General features: G+C 55.3%; 1 protein-coding gene across 11 annotated transcripts; it reads right to left on the minus strand.

The window, feature by feature from the left end:
• Nucleotides 1–3,049: 3,049 nt before the first annotated feature.
• TFR2 (transferrin receptor 2) lies at nucleotides 3,050–17,686 on the minus strand. 11 transcript variants are annotated; one of them, XR_014840151.1, is made up of 20 exons: nucleotides 17,646–17,686; nucleotides 16,446–16,505; nucleotides 15,955–16,204; nucleotides 15,669–15,855; nucleotides 12,844–12,984; nucleotides 12,647–12,761; nucleotides 12,400–12,522; nucleotides 11,700–11,816; nucleotides 11,429–11,568; nucleotides 10,902–11,065; nucleotides 9,881–9,990; nucleotides 9,239–9,321; nucleotides 9,096–9,159; nucleotides 8,940–9,007; nucleotides 8,782–8,858; nucleotides 8,610–8,694; nucleotides 8,294–8,521; nucleotides 6,942–7,927; nucleotides 3,960–4,610; nucleotides 3,050–3,818 (listed from the first exon to the last, which is right to left on the minus strand). XR_014840151.1 is itself a non-coding variant. In XM_003124374.6 (19 exons), the coding sequence occupies exons 2-19, from the start codon at nucleotides 16,476–16,478 to the stop codon at nucleotides 3,540–3,542; spliced, it is 2,415 nt and encodes an 804-aa protein (XP_003124422.2). In that variant the 5' UTR covers nucleotides 16,479–16,505; nucleotides 17,646–17,686; the 3' UTR covers nucleotides 3,050–3,539. The 11 variants fall into 11 exon arrangements, 2 of the variants coding, with proteins under 2 accessions (XP_003124422.2, XP_020941896.1); XR_014840148.1 differs by having other exon boundaries at nucleotides 3,960–4,165; nucleotides 7,572–7,927; nucleotides 9,871–9,990; XR_014840147.1 differs by having other exon boundaries at nucleotides 3,960–4,592; nucleotides 7,189–7,927; nucleotides 9,871–9,990.
• Nucleotides 17,687–17,894: the final 208 nt, after the last annotated feature.

Here is a 17,894-nt window from a genome sequence, read left to right on the forward strand (position 1 = left end):
AAAAAAAACCCAGACATTAATTTCTTCACAGTTCTGGAGGCTTTGTCCAAGATTTGATGTCAGCAGGTTTGGTTTTTCCAGAAGCTTCTCTCCTTGGCTTATAGATAGCTGCCTTTTCACTGTGTCCTCACTGGGCCTTTCCCCTGAGCACCTGTGTCCCTGGTGTCTCTCTGGACACCCAATTTCCTCCCCTTTTAAGGACATCAGTCAGACTGGATTAGGGCCACACTCTGATGGCCTTGTTTTAACTTACATCTTTAAAGGCCCCCATCTCCAAATACAAACATTCTCAGGTACCAGAAGTTAGGGCTTCAGTATATGAATTGGGAGGGATACAATTCAAGATTCTCAACTTAAACAACAAAGTCTTACTTTTTTTTTTCTTTTAGGGCCACACCTGTGGCATAGGGAAGTTTCTAGCCTAGGAGCTGGAGTTGCCAGCCTACACCACAGCCACAGCAATGTGGGGTCCAAGCCTCATCTACAACCTACACCACAGTTCACGGCAATGTCAGATCCTTAACCCACTGATCGAGGCCAGGGATCGAACTCTTGTTCTCATGGACAGTAGTCAGGTCCATTACTGCTGAGCCATGATAGGAACTTCCCAAAGTTCTACTCATAGCAGAGGAGACAGTATTCAATTTATTGTCATGAGCCATAATGGAAAAGAATATATAAAAAAGATACGTGTGTGTGTGAATAACTGAATCACTTTGATGTAGAGCAGAAATTAATATAACATTGCAAATCAACTATACTTCAATTTAAAAAAGAATTAACTATGCTTGGGAGTTCCTGTTGCAGCTCAGTGGTAAGGAACCTAACTAGTACCCATGAGGATGCTCGTTTGATTCCTGGCCCCAAGCAGTGGGTTAAGGATCTGGTGTTGCCATGAGCTGCAGTATAGGTCACAGATGTGGCTTGGATGCGTTGCTGTGGCTGTGGCATAGGCCGACAACCCCTAGCCCAGGGACTTCCCTATGCCACAGGTTTGGCCCTAAAAAAAGCAAAGACAAAACAAAAAAACAGGCAAAAAAACCCCACACACAAAACTATGCTTAGAGTTCCCTTAAGGATCTGACATTGTCACTGTAGCAACTTGGGTCACTGCTGTGGTGCAGGTCCCATCCCTGGCCCAGGAGCTTCCACATGCCTAGGGAGTGGACGAAAAGTAAGATACAATAAATAGCTATGCAAAAAAAAAGAGAGAGAGATTCTCAACCTCATCACATCAGCAAAGTCCTTTTTGTCATGTAAGGTACCACTCAACACAGATTTGGGGGTTTAGGACGTGGACCTCTCTGTCCAGAACTCCATTCTGTCCACTCCAGGGAGTAAATGGACAAGGTGGAGAAGGACTGAGCAACAAACTCAGTCCCATGGAAATTTGTTCTGGACAGTATCTCAGGGAAGCAAGGAGTTGAGGAGGCTTCTGACTCCCGGTCCAGGCTCCTAAGAACCCAATAGGTCAGACTCAAAGGACTAAGGAGGGGACAGTTTCACCCTGGAACCCAGGGGCATCCCAAGCCCTAAACTAACAAGCCTTCGCTTCTCAGCATCCTGGGGAGCAGGCTAGAACCTCTCATGTCACACTGGGAGCAAGAGATGACCAGAAGCCTGAGAGCCAGGCCCTAGGATTTACACAGTCACCAGGAGGTGAGAATCTGGGCCACAGCCTCCCGAGGCCATGATTACGGGTAAAGTGGTGCAGCAGCACCTGTAATACCCTGTCTCCTGCAGCTTCCACCTCACTGAACAGATGGGCCAAAGGGGACCCTCGAGGGGAGACAGGTCCCAGGCTGGGCCAACCTAATGGCTGTGTAACCATTGCAGCTTCGCAGGGCTCCAAGCTCAAAAGGAGGCCCTGTGCTTGAGGGGGGGTGCTCAGTAGGCTCTGTCTTGAAATTCCTTTTTGCTTTTTAGGGCCACACCTGCAGCACATGGAGGTTCCCAGGCTAGGGGTCTAATTGGAGCTGTAGCCGCCAGCCTACGCCACAGCCACAGCAATGTGGGATCCAAGCTGTTTCTGCGACCTACACCACAGCTCACGGCCAACAGTGGATGCTTAAACCACTGAGCAAAGTCAGAGATCAAACCTGCAACCTCATGGTTACATCAGATTGTTTCCACTGGGCCACAGCAGGAACTCCTGCCTTGAAATTCTTAATGATTTTACCTTCGAGCTCTTTTTTTTTTTTTCCCCATCTTTTTGTCTTTTTAGGGCCACACCTGTGGCATACGGAGGTTCCCAGGCTGAGGGTCCAATTGGAGCTGTAGCCACTGGCCTATGCCACAGCCACGCCAGATCCTTAACCCACTGATTGAGGCTAGGGATCGAACCTGCAACCTCATGGTTCCTAGTTGGATTCATTTCCTCTGCGCCACTTCGAGAACTCCTACCTTTGATTTCATGATTTGGAAAGTGCAGTCCAATGAGACAATGGAGCATGTGCTGAGGATCCTGCCTCTCCTGGATGGGTTCTCACCTCTCAGCTCCCTGCCCCCTCCCATCCACAGCTGCTACCTTCCCCAGCAGAGACCTGGGTGCAGGCATAGGGAGGGTCTCGGTCTGGGTCTGGGTCAGGGTTGGGGACACATTCTGTCTGTACCAAGTTGCGGGGCAGAACCCTGAGTGCCTAAGGGGATCTGGCCCAGAGTACCTCCTTGTCTGAGGGATCTGGTCATTAAATAACAAATTAAAAACCACCAGGACAGGTTGAGAGGCTGTGGAAGCAGACAAAAGCTTTGTTCTCGCTTTTTGAACAAGAGGCTCCACGTTTTCATTTTGTACCAGCCCTCGCAAATTATGTAGCCATCCCTGGTCCAAGGAGAAGGTACAGAGCCAGCCCCTCACCCTGTGGTGGTCTTTGGAAATGGGCCCTTATTTCCTCAGGCAGTTTCCTTAGGTAACAGGAACATTGCTTTTCCCAGTGGTGACAGTATTCCCACTTGCACGGTCCCTGGCTTCTTCTACCCAACACTTCCCTAGGTGTCAAGGGAGGGAACAACTGGGGGAGGTGAAGGGGAGGAAGATGCATACAAGTGCTTATAAACAACAGATGCCACGAGGTGGTTTATTGAGCTCCAAACCCCAGCCACTCCTACCACAGGCTACGTGTTGGCGGCCATAAGGCTATGGTCCCAGCGATCTCTCCCACCAAAAGGCCTGGCCAGGTCCCAGGGACTAGGAAACCTTCCAGAAGTCTCTAGCTGTGGCGAGGGGGATGGGGGATCTCACTCCTGAAGAGGAAGGGGCTATGAGTGAGGGAGAGGGTGCTGCTCTCTGATTAATTGACAGTATGGCCCATTATGAAAGGCGCTGCTCACCACCTCCTACATTGCAGGGCCTGGGGTGTGTGGGTGTCTGCTCTGGCATCATTGCTGGGTCCCTTGGAGGTACCTTAACGACTAAGGAGAAAACGGTCGGTCAGCAACCGGAGGTGCACAAGGGGGTCTCCATCACCCAGAAATCACTCAAGGGTGGAAAGCAGGCGATTTCGGCAGGGGTCAGGGGCACGTGCCCCCCTCCACCGGCCTCAGAAGTTGTTATCGATATTCCAGACGTCCCCACTCAGCGCGTTGGCCGCCCCCTGCAGCGTCCAGGTGAGCAGGGCCAGCTGGCGCCGGAAGCGGCTCTCCTGGAAGCCGGGTGCCACGTGGGAGGAGGTGGCCCCAAGGGCCCCAGGGCCGCCCGAGCGTAGCAGCCGCACGTGGTCCAGCAAGGCGGTCAGCGTGTGGTCTCCGTGACCCAGGAAGATGTGGCGGAACGGGGAGTCGGCCGGCGACACGTACTGGGACAGGAAGTAGAACTCCACCTGCGCCGAGAGGTCAGGTGGGAGTCAGGATTCTGCCGTAAAGCGAAGATCTGAACGCCAATCCCAAACCAAGTTTGGGGCCCGCTCACTCGCTTAAACAGTGCTGAGCAGCTTCTTAAGTCCCACCCTCCTTTTACCTACCCAATGAGAAAGTGCCATTACGTGACGTAACCAGTAGCCAGGTAGGATGCATCCTCCGCTGTGTTTTGCGTTGGATCCCTTTCTTCCTATTCCTTGAGCCTCCAAGCCTGCATCTAGGTCTCCCAGTCTTCCTTCCTTATCCATTCACTTCCCTGCCCAAAGCTTCAAAGAACTGTCCATCTTCTCGCTGTTCCTCACCTCCCCGCCTGTTTAAATGTCCTCAGCCCAGAGCCAAAGGACAAGGGGACAAGCCAGTCTGAATGAAGTGTCTGACTCTGGGTTCTCACCCTCTGGACTGATGCTGTTCATCTTTCTTGAGATGGGCACGATCCTGGCCCAGTTCTCCCACCTTTCTGCCAACCTCTCTTGTTCCTTCTGCTCCCAACACCTGCGGGCAGGCCCAAGGTTTTTCCCTCTACCTTCTGCTCTTCCTATTACCTACAAGCCAATGGTTTTCAACCCTGGCTGCACATTAGAATCACTTGGGGAAGCTTTTTAATTTACTGTTGCGTGGGTGCTGCCCCAGCACAATCAAGATCTCTAAGAGTGGTCTCACACACTGTTTTGTTTGTTTGTTTGTTTGTCTTTTTGCTATTTCTAGGGCCACTTCCACGGCATATGGAGGTTCCCAGGCTAGGGGTTGAATCGGAGCTGTAGCCACCGGCCTACGCCAGAGCCACAGCAACACCAGATTCGAGCCGCGTCTGCAACCTACACCACAGCTCACGGCAACGCTGGATCGTTAACCCACTGAGCAAGGGCAGGGACCGAACCTGCAACCTCATGGTTCCTAGTTGAATTCGTTAACCACTGCGCCACGACGGGAACTCCACACTGGTATTTTCTTAAGGTCTCTTACTGTGGTGTGGTTGCGATCCCCAGCCCAGTGCAGTTGGTTAAAGGATCTGACTTTGCCAAAGCTGCGGTGAAGGTCACAGCTGTGGCTCAGATTCCCTGGCCCGGGGAACTTTCATATTCCACAGGTGCAGCCATAAAATAATTAAAAAAAAAAAAAAAAAAAGAGGAGCCCTGGTTTCAACGGGGAGCTGGTGGAGACAGGTGCAAAGCTGAAAAATCATCCACTGGAATCCTGTCCCCCAGTCTGCTGGACCTTCCCACTGGGGTAAGGGGCCTCATACACATGACCCTCATGAGCTCCATGGTATATACCCAGGTGTCAGGCTCTCAACCTCAAAGATGACAAGAGTGGGGTGAACACAGGATCACACTCCAGTTTTTCTTTGCGGTCGGACTGTGTGGTTTCTAATTTTGGCTTCACCACTAACTATCTGATTTTGGATAAGTCACTTAGCCTCTCTGGGCCTACTTCTGTGTATAATACTAGCAAACTCACAGGAGTTGAAGGAGTCCTATGGGAGGAAGTGAAGAAAAGCCCTAGAACATGGTAGCCCTTGATACGTGGAAGATACTGTTATTATTCTCCTCGTCTTCCCTCGACACCCAGTCTGTTCGTTTTTCCTTCCAAATGTGTCACAGCAGTCCTGTCCGCTCAACCTACAGATGGCATTTGCCGCTCTCACCCAGAGCTCAGCCATCCCTAACTTCATTCCCTCTTCAGGCCATTTACATTTCTGGCCAAGTCCTTCTTAAAACTCCACTTTGCCCACATCACCTCCCTGCTCAAAAACCTTCCTGAGTTTCCATCGTGGCTCAGTGGTTAACAAACCCAACTAGTATCCATGAGGACGTGGGTTCGATCCCTGGTCTTGCTCAGTGGGTTAAGGATCCAGCATTGCCATGAGCTGTGGTGTAGGTCACACATGCAGCTCAGATCCTACGTTGCTGTGGCTGTGGTGCAGGCTGGCAGCTACAGCTCCAATTCGACCCCTAGCCTGGGAACTTCCATATGTCCTGGGTGCAGCCCTAAAAAGACAAAAAGGAAACAAAACGAAACAAAAAAAACCTTTCTAATTTCCTTGATGCCCAGACCCTAAAAACCTAAACTTTTTATCGGGGCATTCAAGGCTCCCTATAGATATCCCTACCCCACTCCCCTCCTCTCTCCATGGGGCTTCTTTTCTGGCTCTCCTGGTCCACATCTGGCTCCCGAGGAAAGCCAGTCCTGTTTCACTAACACCGCTTATTCTTGGTCTCTCCACCTTGGAGCATCCTCTTTGCATCAACCCATGTTCCGCCCATTCTTCAAGACCCACATCATCGTCTAAAGCAGGGGTCAGCAAACAGTTTTTTGCAAAAAGCCAGAGAGTAACTATTTTAGGCTTTGAAGGCCACACTGTTTCTGTTGCAACCGCTCAGCTTTGCTGCTGTAGCACTAGAGCAGCCACACACAATAATAAAAAAAAAAAAAAAACTAATGAGCGGGACTGTGTTATAATAAAACTTTATTGACAAAAACAGGTGGCAGGCCAAATTTGGCCTGCTGGCCATAGTTTACCAACCCCTGGTCTAGAACCACAAAGTTCCCTGGGTGTGGCCCAGCCCTGTGTTTCAGACTCTGAAAGTTTGCATCTTTTACTCTCTAGCCCTGAGTCTGAATCATGTCTTTCACAGAAAGATGCCCTTTATCCCCTATGGGCACATGGCAACAGGGGTAGGGTGAATGGGTGCCTTTTTGTGTCTCTGGAGTTTGGCACAGCAGGGGTTAAAGCAAGATTTGTGAATGAGAATGACCCACACCTGAGCCAGGATGAAAGAGCAAGACAGGTGGGTTTGTGAACACAAAATATGAGTGATGCCAGGGAAATAGGCAGGGACACACAGGAAAAAGGAAGGGGGAGAAAGAGCAAGACCTTGCAAGGGCCAGACATGGCATCCCAAACTACACGTGTGTGCAGTGTGGAGTCCTTGCTCGCCCCACACTCGCCAGGGATGGCCCTGCTTATCATTTTGCTCTATAGACTTTTCCCCCTGCCCACAGCCCCTACCCACTTCCAGAGATGGAAGGGTTGCAGGGTTGAGTTCTTGGGGTGAGGAAATGGAAGGAAGAGGAGGGGTTGGAGCTGGAGATGCGATGCATGTTGCCAAGTATTCGAAGCTAAGCAGGAGGGATTGGCAAGGGAATAATAATAATCGTGTGGAGTTCCTCTTGCAGCTCAGGGGAAATCCGACTAGTATCCAAGAGGATGCGGGTTCGATTCCTGGCCTCCCTCAGTGCCTTAAGGATCCGTCTAAGGAACACGTCTAAGTTGTTGTGAGCTGTGGTAGCTATAGCTCAAATTCGACCCCTAGCCTGGGAACTTCCATGTGCCATGGGGGCTGCCCTAAAAAGACAGGAAAAACAAAAAACAAAACAAAAACCCTCATACAACTCAACAGTGAAATTAAAAAAAAAATTAAAAAATAATGATCATCTTCTATAAGTTTCACATGACATCTCTTCCAGGTAGCCTTTCTGGATTTCATCCATCTCACCAGGAGGAAGAGAGCTCTCTACATGCTGAATTTCTTAAGCCTTCTGTACCTCCTGAGCCATAATCCTGTGTTTCTTAGTCCCATGCACCACTGTGGACATACTTTTTCTCTCCAGATGGGTGGAGAACTGGGAGGGAGGGGGCGTTGTCCCAGTTCTGCCAAGGTGGCCCCTGTGGCGGAGGCACTGGCCCTCCCTACCTCATCACCTTGTGGGCTTACCTCAGTGGTCGCTCCAGCCTGGCAGGTCAGTCCGCAAAGCACAGTGCATCTAGGACTGGGAGTGCCCAGAGGCCAGGGACAAGTGATAGTGGAGCCAGGGGAGAGGAGTGCACAGGCTCGCAGGGCAGGGCAGAGCAGGGCGGGGAAGAGGGGCCTCAGGCAGCTGGAAAGGGCCGGGAGGCGGGGACGAGGCGACCCGGTGGGCGGGGCCTCACCCGCATGATGCGCACGTTGTACATGCGCGTCAGCCGCTCGTCGCTCTCCTCCGAGCTGTAGATCTCCTTCCGCAGCTTCTCTGCCGCCCGGATGTAGTCCCCCCGCGCCGAGTACACCCACTGGAGGGTCAGCCCGCGGGCCTGAGGGCGGAGGCGCGGGCTGGGGCCGGCGGCAAGAACCAAGACCCCGGCCTAGGGTGGGGGTCCGGGTGCTGGGGGACGGGGCTGGGACCCGGGGCCTGGCAGGAGTCGGGGGGTATAGGGAGACAGGATGCTGGGGGCAGAAGGAAGGGAGAGAGATCTGTGCGGTTGGGCAGGTACCGGCTGGGTCCTAGGGACGCAGTGACTGGCTCAAGAGTAAAAGGGCCAGGTTGCCAGATGGGACCTAGACCAAGGGGGAAAGGGGACAATCCCCTGGCCCGGGCAGCACTTTGAGGGGATATAGCGTGACCCCCCGCACCCCGGCACGCCCCACCACCAGAAGCCTGGCCTGTTGACATCTTCAACCTTGAGGTCCCCAGAGAACTCGTTGAGGCTGCCGATGTGCTTCAGGACCACGTCCCCGTAGCGGCCGAAGTCGAGGGGCAGCAGGCGATCGTGGCTGAGCCGGATGAGAAGCTGCCCGGCGAGCTGGGCCACAGCCAGGGCCACGGCGGGCAGGCGGCCCCGCAGTACCCTGTGCAGGTTCTCATAGGTGTCATCCTTGGTGTGCAGGAATGGGTACACCAGGCCATCCTGCAGGGACAGGGCGGGCTCTTGCGCGCAGGCTCTGGGCGGAGGGGCCCAGGGACGGCTGCTCTGGGGCAGGGCCCAGGAGTCTCACCTCCACGAAGGAGAACTCCACCGCAGGGACTCCCGCAAAGGCTGTGAAGGAATAGGCACTGCTCTCCATGGGCAGCGGCCGGATCCTGGGGATGGGCAGTTTGGAGTGCAGTGTGGGTTCAGGCTCCCCCTAAGCTGCCCAGCTCTCTTCCCTCCCCTCCTGCCCAGCTTACACCTCAGCTTCCCAGCTGTGATTGCTGAAGACCACCTGCTCGTAAAGGGTCTGCCCACTGCGGTTGGGAGAGTCCACCTGGAGGCAGGGTGGGGGCAGTGGTCAGGCTCTGGCAGCCACCAGCTTCCCTTTAGCCCCTGGTCCTGGCCAGACTCTTGCCTGCTTCAGGACGTTCTCGATGAGGCTGATCAGAAGGGGGCTGGTCTTGGCGTGGAACTTATCATCCCCTGTGGAGAGGGACACCAGGCTCAAGGCTTGGCCCGGAAGGCAGGGTGCACCTGAGGGGGCCCAAATGGTGGCAGTGCTCCAGCTCACCCAGCACTGCGTTGTCCAGGCTCACATAGACTACAGCTTTGAGGTGCAGCACGCTGAGGTAGCCCTGTGGGTGAAGGGTGTCAAAAATGAAATTCCCCCGCTTCTCCCCACCGCCTGACTACCTGCCCAGGCCCCCAGGTTACCTCCAGCCACTCCATGGAGCCCACACTCCCAAAGTCACCACCATCCCAGCTGATGAAGAGAAGACTTCTGCGGGGCCGGAAGCCTGGGGGGCAGCAGGGGGAGGGAGGAGGGGCTTGGCTGGGGGCCAAGGAAAGACCCTTTTCTTTGTCTCCCTCTGTCCTGGTCCCCTGGGGTCTCTCTTCCCTCCCATCAAGCCCTCATCCCATCCCATCTCCCCTGGTGTGCCTGACTCAGGTGTTATCAGTGATGGGGATGCTTACAAAGCAATAAGGAATATCCTGTTTAATCTTCACTCAGCCATGGACTATTAGTATTTTCTTTTTTTGGGGGGGGGCACACCCACAACATATGGAAGTTCCCTGGCCAGGGATCAAATCCAAGCCATCCAAGCCACAGCTGTGGCAACGTCAGATGCTTAACCCACTGTGCCACAGCAGGAACTCCAGTTTCAGATGAAGAAACGGAGGCAAAGCGACTTGCCCAGGGCCCTGCAGCCAGGACGGGGAGGGCCCAGGTTTTGAGCCCCTGGTGGTCTTGGTGGTCACCCTCCAGCCTGTGCTCCTAACTGCCCCTCTGCCTCGTCCTGGCTCAGGCCACAGCCCCGGCTGCCCGGCCCAGGCCCTGACCTTACCATTGCTCACCATGGAGGAGAAGGTCCGCACCAGCTCCAGCAGTATGGCGGTCCCCACGGCGGACTTGGCTGCCCCCGGGCCCCACGCATCCCTCTGGGCCCCGATGACAACGTAGTGGTCTGGGTGAGGGGATGTTGGGGGTCCAGCTCGTACATGGGCAGAACCCAGAGGCTTCTCCCTCAATCCTGGGAGGGTCCATTTCTCCAGGACCCCCACACCTCTGCAGCCCCAGCCCTGCAATCCCTGCTGTCCCTAAAGACAGTGCCTCTCCTCCCCAGGGCCCTTCCTGGATGGGCTGCTTCTTCACCGCAGTGCCTGGGCTCATTCGGGACTCCATAACCTCCCTGATCAGCGCGTCCTGCAGTTGACCAGGTCCTGACAGGACTGACTGATTGACTGACTTAGGCAGGCTGTGGTGAGGCATACGGAGGTTCCCAGGCCAGGGACTGAATCTGAGCCACAGCTGTGACCTCCACCACAGCTGTGACAATGTCAGATCCCCACTGAGCCAGGCAGGGGATTAAACCGGCACATACCACCTACTCAGTGACCTGAGCCGCTGCCATCTGATTCTTAACTCACGGCACTAGGGTGGGATCGCAGGTTTTCCCCTTTTAAATCCCTCTCTAATGCACTCATGCGCCCACCACTGGCATCCCCATCTGAGTTTCATCACAGGCCTCCTCTGCCTCTTCTTCAGCGCTATTTATAGTGCCACACTCTTGGGCTCCAGAACCCACTTTGATTCCCCACTGTTATCCATGTCAAATTATGCTTGAAGGGCTCACCTATCTAATCTGAGCTCCTTTTCATGCTATAACATCACCAACTTATGCTTGCTTACCTCTGGTGCTAGGGAACTCACTACTGTACAGAACTGCCCATTCCGTCTCTGGACAGCTTTGACCATGAGGTCCCCTCACTGCTACCCACCTCAGTACCAACCCAGCCCAACTTGCCAGCCTCCCTCCCTGTTAACTCCAGGGCCCCTCCTGCAAAGGTGTGGGTAACGTTAGGCAAGCAAGCACACCTGGCTCTGAGCGGCCCTCGATGCAGCCAAAGATGTTGCTGATGGGGGTGGAGGTCCTGTGGTTGTTGACCCCAAGGTGCAGGCCTGGCCCAGGGCCCAGGCGATAAGGGGAGACTGGGAGGTAGCCCTGCCACTCCTTGGGGGCCACAGGGCCTTCAAACTTCCTGGAGATGGGTGGGGCAGAAAGGGTTGGAAGTGGCAGAGAGGCTCAGGCTACAGAAGAGCCCAAAGCCCCCTCTTCACTCTTTCTCTCCCTCCCACCCTCTGGCTTCAGCTCTCTGTATCTGTACCCTGCCTGCAGGGCCAGTGCAGCCAGGACTGCCTTGGACAGTTGTGCAGGTTGTGTCTTGTTCAAAGGTGCTGAGCAGAGTGGGTGTGATATCCCGCTGGAGGTTCACTCACCAAACAGTGGGCCCTGGCAAGAGGCTGTGCCCACCCAGAGGAGTCACTTGGTTCTAGTTCACCCAAGGCTGGCTGCAGCCTCCCTGCCCCTGCCTCCTCCCCTCCTGTCACCCCATGTCCCTCACTTCAGTAGGAGAGAGGCAATGTCCGCACTGATGGGCTGGGCCGGGATGCTCGGGAGGCCCGAGGATTGGACTGGAGGGAACTGGGTTTGATTGAAGGAAGGGAAGCCAGGTGTGTAGGGGTCCCCTGTTCCCAGGTGCACCTGTGGGGAGAGGGGTGCCCACACTGAAACCGTGAGCTGGGTTTCCAAGAATAGCATAGCAGCCTCATCCTAGGCAAGGAAGTGCAGCCCTGGGACCCCAGGAGGGCACTACCGGCTCCCCCCAGACTCACATGTCCATACACAGCCCGGTGGCTGGACAGGCTGAGCTTGTGTGGGTCCTGGGAGAAGTCCGCTGGGTCTGGGTATATGAGCACTCCTTGGGCCCCAAAGTCCTGGGCACTGGCCACCTGGGCAAAGGAGGTGGCTAAAGGACTCCGTCTCCCAGAGAAAATGGATTTATAAAGGCAGGAGGAGCAGGTAAAAGCGGAATGGCTCAGCCTCCGTCTGCATCGTGGATCCACAGAAAGGCTATGGGCACCACCTGGACCTCACCTTCTGCCTTTCCACCGTGCCCCGGCCCCTAAACATCACTGCACCCCATATTCCTTCATGTTTCTGTTCGCCACCCCAGCCTCCTGGGGTTTTTCAATGGCCACACCCTCGGCATCTGGAAGTTCCCCAGGGCCAGGGACTGAATTTGAGCCGCAGGTGCAACCCACCCTGCAGCTGCTCCAAAGCTGGATCCTTTAACCCACTGCATCTGGCAGGGATTGAACTCGTGGCTCTACAGCAACCTGAGCTGCTGCAGTCAGATTCTTAACCCATTGCACCGTAGCGGGAAGTTCCAACCTCCTGATTTTGTTCCCTGACAACAGTGTCTTACGACCCATTTGGTTCTTTCTTTTCTCCCCCTGGCAGGTTCCTAGTAGACGCTTCCCATTTGCCGCCATCCGATTCTCGGGCTCCCCACCCCCAGACAGGGGCCCTCACCTTCTGGGCGAAGCTGATCAGCCCCAAGCGCACCAGCAGGAGGCGTCCCGCCGGCTCCACGCCCCGGGCCCGCAGGTCCTGCAGGTCCTCTGGCCGCCCGTAGTGGGCGTACACCAGCTCTCCCTGGGTGGGGAGGATGGGTGGATGGGGAGGATGGGTGGATGGTGGGGCGCGCTCCCCTCGTCCCTCCTCCGCCTCGGGAAAAGGCACCCTGCCTCGTCCTGGGGGCGGGTCAGGGGGCGCTCACCGTGGCGTTGCCCGTGGCGCTGTAGGGGCAGTAGACGTCGGGGTCCTCCAGGGGCAGCTGCTCCCCAGGCCTCCCGGTGGCGGCATCAACCCAGTGCAGGGTGTTGGGATGAGCCCTGAAGAGCAAGGGTGGTGAACGCCCCACCACCAGGCTCACTCTTCCCCGCGCCGTCCCCGGCCCCCGCCCCTCGCACTCACCGGTCTGGGAACTGCAGCCCCACGTAGTGCGTGTCCATCCACACGTGGTCCAGCTTCTCTCGCAAGAGCGCAGCGCGGATGTCCTGAGCCAGGGCTGCCATCCCAGCCGAGCCGGCCACCCTTTCCCGATGGCTGGTTTGCCTGCGCAGAGAGAGGTGGCAGTGGGGAAGGAAGCCAGAAGTGTGGGGTCTCTCCTGCCATCACCAGCCATCCCATCACTATCAGGGCTGTGCCAGGGTCTCCAGGCCCTCCTTCTGCCTAACCCTCCGCATCTGATAGCCGGGGGCCTACGCACCACTCCTTAGGTTCTTCCCCGTGTCAGGCCAAATCACCCGTCCACTGTTGCCTCTACACGTACACACACTGGCCTGTGCTTTGCCTCAGGCATGAAAACACTTTTCTTCCAAAGGGCTATGTAGGCAGAGGTGAGGGGCCCTTCATCTCTCTTGACCTCCAGCTGGGCCTCCTGGAGACACCTTCCACCAAAGTTCCTGGTGGAATCTGGGGTCTCTCGTCTCGGAGACCTTGCCTTGTCTTCTTTCATAGTCACCACTTAACTGGCCAGCCCGTGGTCATCTGAACTCTCCCTGATCTTCCATCTCACCTTGGCCAGGCCCATCCCCACCCCCATCCCCACGCCACCAGTTGCATGGCCTCTCTGTCAACAGGCTCCACTTATGCTTCCTTCCTTCCTTCCTTTCGCTTTTTAGGGCTGCACCCTCCACATATGGATGTTGCCAGGCTATGGGTTGCATCGGAACTACAGCTGCCAGCCTATGCCACAGCTACAGCAACACCAGATCCGAGCCACGTCTACAACCTACACCACAGCTGATGGCAATGCCAGATCCTTAACCCACTGAGCAAGGCCAGGGATCGAACCTGCATTCTCAGGGATACTAGTCAGATGCGTGTCTGCTGCGCCACAATTGGGAACTCCGCCACCTGTGCTCTTTCTGTGGCAAACAGACTCCTCCCTCCTCAGCACCATCACCGAACACCTTCCTATCTTTTGTGTTGGCAGAAACCTGGCTGTCCCTTGGGAAGCCAGGTCTCCTTCAGGCACTTGAAGAAGGCAGCTCAGGCTCTCATACCACCCAAACACGTGCCCGGCTCCCCAGTTCACATTTCAGACCATTTCTTTACAGGTGAAACTCTCCTCCTTTGAAGCCAGTGCCACCCAGCAGCACCCCCCTCTGTCGTTCATCCCTGCTGTTGTCTTCTTTCATTGAGGACTTTGGCATCTGGCCACCTACTTCCCTGGCCACATCCTGGATCTTATCATTACCCAGAACTCCATCTTTGGAATATGGATCCAATTTACTGACCACCTACTAAATGCCAGGCACAGTAGTAGATGCTGGAGACTTCAAGCTAACTAGGACACAGTTTATCAGATAAATCTGAATCCAGAATCCCACTCTTTGACTAGAGCTTTTCAGGTTCCAACTTATTCCCTTAGCCTCAGTATACCTGTTCTTCAACCCCATCAAACATTGCAGACTGTCCAGTGTCTCCAGGTCTATCAGCTCCTCTCTGGCCTCCCTTCCCCCTTATCCAGCCTAGACTTTACATCACCTCACTGCCTGCTCCCCTCTCATGGCTTCCCTCCTGGCTCCCTGCCCTTGGATGGCATCCACACCCCACCCCGAGACCTATCAAACTGTCCACCTGCTCAGCCTGCACCCAGACTACCAAGTACTGTTCAAGAAAAAAAAAAAAAAAAAAAAAAAGCCCTGCACGTTGTTGCTACCACAGATTTAAGGTCTAGCAAAATGGATCCAGTAGTGTATCAACATCTTGATCAAATTTATATTGATCTCATGAAGACAAGAAACTCTATTAATATAAACGACTATGCAAACATTAAAGAAGAATCATGTGATCATCTCAATACATTCCTGAAAAATATTTGAAAAAAATTTTGATTCCTGTTCCTCCTTTTGTGATCATTCAAAAAAAGTCTCAGTAAGCTAGAAATAGAAGGAAACTTCCTGAATTCTCTTTTTTTAAAAGCCATCCAGAATCTGCAGCAAAGTCATACTCAATGACAAAATGTTATGAAAACATTCCTATGAGAGTTAGGAACTAGGCAAGGAAATCTATTGTCATTATTATCTAAATTCATGTCCTTTTCAATGCAACACAAAATGAAAAAGACATAGAGGTAAAAACACTGGAAAAGAACCTATGTGTTTCCATCTATAGATTTTCTATCTATAGATTTCTATCTATGATTTTCTAAGTAGGGAAATCAAAGAGAATGCACTGAAAAAAAACAATTCCTCACCTCTTCTCCGGACCTATCTGGGTAGCAGTAGTCAAAGGTGACCTCAGCAGAACAAAAGAAACGCTGGGCCTTCTTGTGCTGGGGCCAGCATCCCCCGTAATGGAGATGAGGGATGGCCTGGGTCACAAACACATTTGCTTCTTTTTCTGATTCCCTAAAATGGCCCCTTCTCAGATCCCCCCCACCCCCGCCCCAAGCTCCCCGCTGCCATAGGTCAAAATCCAAGCTCCTTGATGTTGTATTCAAGACTTTCCTGGGTCTGTCCTACCTCGTATCTGGATGCTGGACACCTCTGTGCTCATTTAGTCAGTTCCCTCAACTCCCAAATGTGTCCCCTGCACTCTCGTCTCTGGAACTGCCCTTCCTCTTCTCAGCTCCAAATGCCTGCCATCCCTCCCAGAGCATAGGCCAGGAGGCAGGTGGAAGGACTCAGAAGGGGCACCCCAACACCAGGGTCCCAGGAGAGGAGGAAGGGAAGCCGGTCTGAGTGGATGATGGGTTTTGAGGGCCAGGAAGGGGGCAGGCTGATCCTTACCTGATGGTGTCCTCCAGACGGCCCTCCCCCAGGAGCCGCAGGAACATGGCCTGGAGGTCGCTCCAGTACAGTGTGCCCTGGTGGGAGTCCAGGCCCAGCTCAGAGTTGACATCCTCGCTGACCACCAACACATCGTCCCCGCACGCCTGGCAGGACCCTCGGAAGGTCACATAGCCCAGGAGGAAAGCTGATGGGTGGCAAGGTGGAGATTCTCCTTGTGCTCTTCTCTGGACCCCAGATGTTCCCCCAGCCCAGACCCTCCACTGGGAGTGGGCCTGAATCTTACCCCCGGTGAAGATCAGCAGGGCGGTCAGGACCAGGTAGGGGGCGGCTCTTCGTCCTGCTGCCCAGAGCCCAAGGCTTTGCCGAGCTGGTCGAGAGCCCAGGGGCTCGGGGCCCCTCAGCTCCATGGGGCAGAAGTGGGAGGGTGGCTCAGCCCCCTCCTCCCCGTCTTCCTCCTCCTCCTCCAGGCGCCCCTGCTGGGTGCCCTCCACAAGCTTGTAGATGGTCTGGGAGGGTCGTGGGGACCACCTTTGCTGTGGGGGGTTCAATGGCTGTGAGATTGGGGAAAGAGGCCTGGGGAATGGGGAGGAATCTAGCGATAATAGGGTCAGGGACTTTGGGGTGCCATGAAACTAGGCAGGAGAGAGGGTCCTGAGAGGCGGGCTGGAGGGGAGAGTTGGAGGTGGGAAGGGAAGGGGTCAGCCTTGGGGTCTGTGGGGGAGCTGAGAACCTGGAGAGAAGGCCTAAGGGTCTCCCAATCCCACTCGATCTTACCACTCTCTGGAGTACACCCCAAAGCCGCTCCATGCTCGTGTCCTTCCTGAGCCCTGCAGGCTGTGCCCCCCACCAGTGATAAACCGTTTGTGGGAGCCCCCAGAGGCCCCTTATCAGCCCTGGCAGGCAGCCTGAGCCCAGACCGTTCCTCGCTTCCCCCACTCCCAGGGTTGGGGCACAGTCCTGGCTTTAGTCCAGCCTTCCAGGCATGGCCCCCCCGGCTCAGGCTAGAGGACGAGGGGCTGTGCCCTCCCCTGCCAATCCCTCCACAGTTCACTCCTGCCCTCTTCCTGCAAAACAATCAATTTTTTAACCTTGGGGCAGACTTTGGCCTCTAGTTCCCGGCAGGGCTGGGGGAGGAGGGCTGATGGCTGGGGAGGGTGGAGATGTGGGTGACCCCTCTTCCCTCCTGCTTCCTCCCCTCCCAGTGTTCTTGGGGACCCCCTCCTAAGCTCCCCACCATGAACACCTCTGCCCCTTCCTCATCTTGCTTACAGGCTCCCCAGTACCCAAACCCTGTAACACATAAGCTGCCCTCCCTGTCTGGACTCCTGCCCCAGTGGGAACCCTAGTTGAGGGGCCACGTGGTGTGACCTGGGTTTTGGTCTGGCCATGTGTTTGTTCCTTTGCAATCAGACTGAAGGGGGTGGGGGTGCAGGCTCCTGTGGGCTGCTGGGGTGGGAGGTGCAAGGGTGGGAGCACCTGGTCAGGCAGGACTGGTGAGTGCTCCAGGACCAGGGCCCGCCTGGAGTCAGGGAATCTGTGGATCAGGCCCCCTCAAGCAACGATGGAGAGAGTCCTGGCCATGGAATAGGCAGAGCTGGGTGACCCTGGACAAGTCATAGTCCTCTCTGGGCACCTGCACCTCTTTGACGACCAAAGGATTTGGACCACATGGGTTTCTACAGCTTTGGGGTCGAGGGACCTCACAACACATCACAGGCACAAACTGCTAAGCCTTACCTACAATTTCAGGCAGGGGCGCAGGTCCCTGAGCCCCGCAGAGGACCCCAAGACACGCAGCTCTAAAATGGAAGGGCTCAGGGGCCCGGATGTCAGGGGTCTCCCTGGGAAACCTCAGTGCCTACCCAAGTTGGGAGAGAAGTTCTCAGCTGCTGGGGCGCACTGTGCCTCTGTCCCCTCCCCACTCTTCTCACTGCCTATAACGCCCTGGGAAAAGACAGCGGTCGGTCGGCTCACCTGAGCTGTCGGTCCTGGGGTGCTTAGGTGCAGCCTCTCCTGAGGCCCGAAGCCCGGCCCACCCCAAGCCCCACCCCTCGCGCAGGCCCCGCCCCTGGGCCGGGCCCTCGGTTCCGTCCCGCCCCTGACGCCGCATCCCCTTCGCCAACTCCCATTTCCAGCCCCGACTCTTGCTCCTCGCTGGGGATTTCATTGAGGGGCTCTACCCGGTTCTCGCTGCGCGATCCTCCCTGGATTGCGGCCCCTTTG

This window comes from Sus scrofa, chromosome 3 (assembly GCF_054392235.1).
Source record: "Sus scrofa isolate SSC_HxYL_T2T_F1_AM1 chromosome 3, Sscrofa_HxYL_maternal_Yorkshire_Landrace_v2.0, whole genome shotgun sequence".
In the NCBI taxonomy this organism is placed as follows: Eukaryota; Metazoa; Chordata; class Mammalia; order Artiodactyla; family Suidae; genus Sus; species Sus scrofa.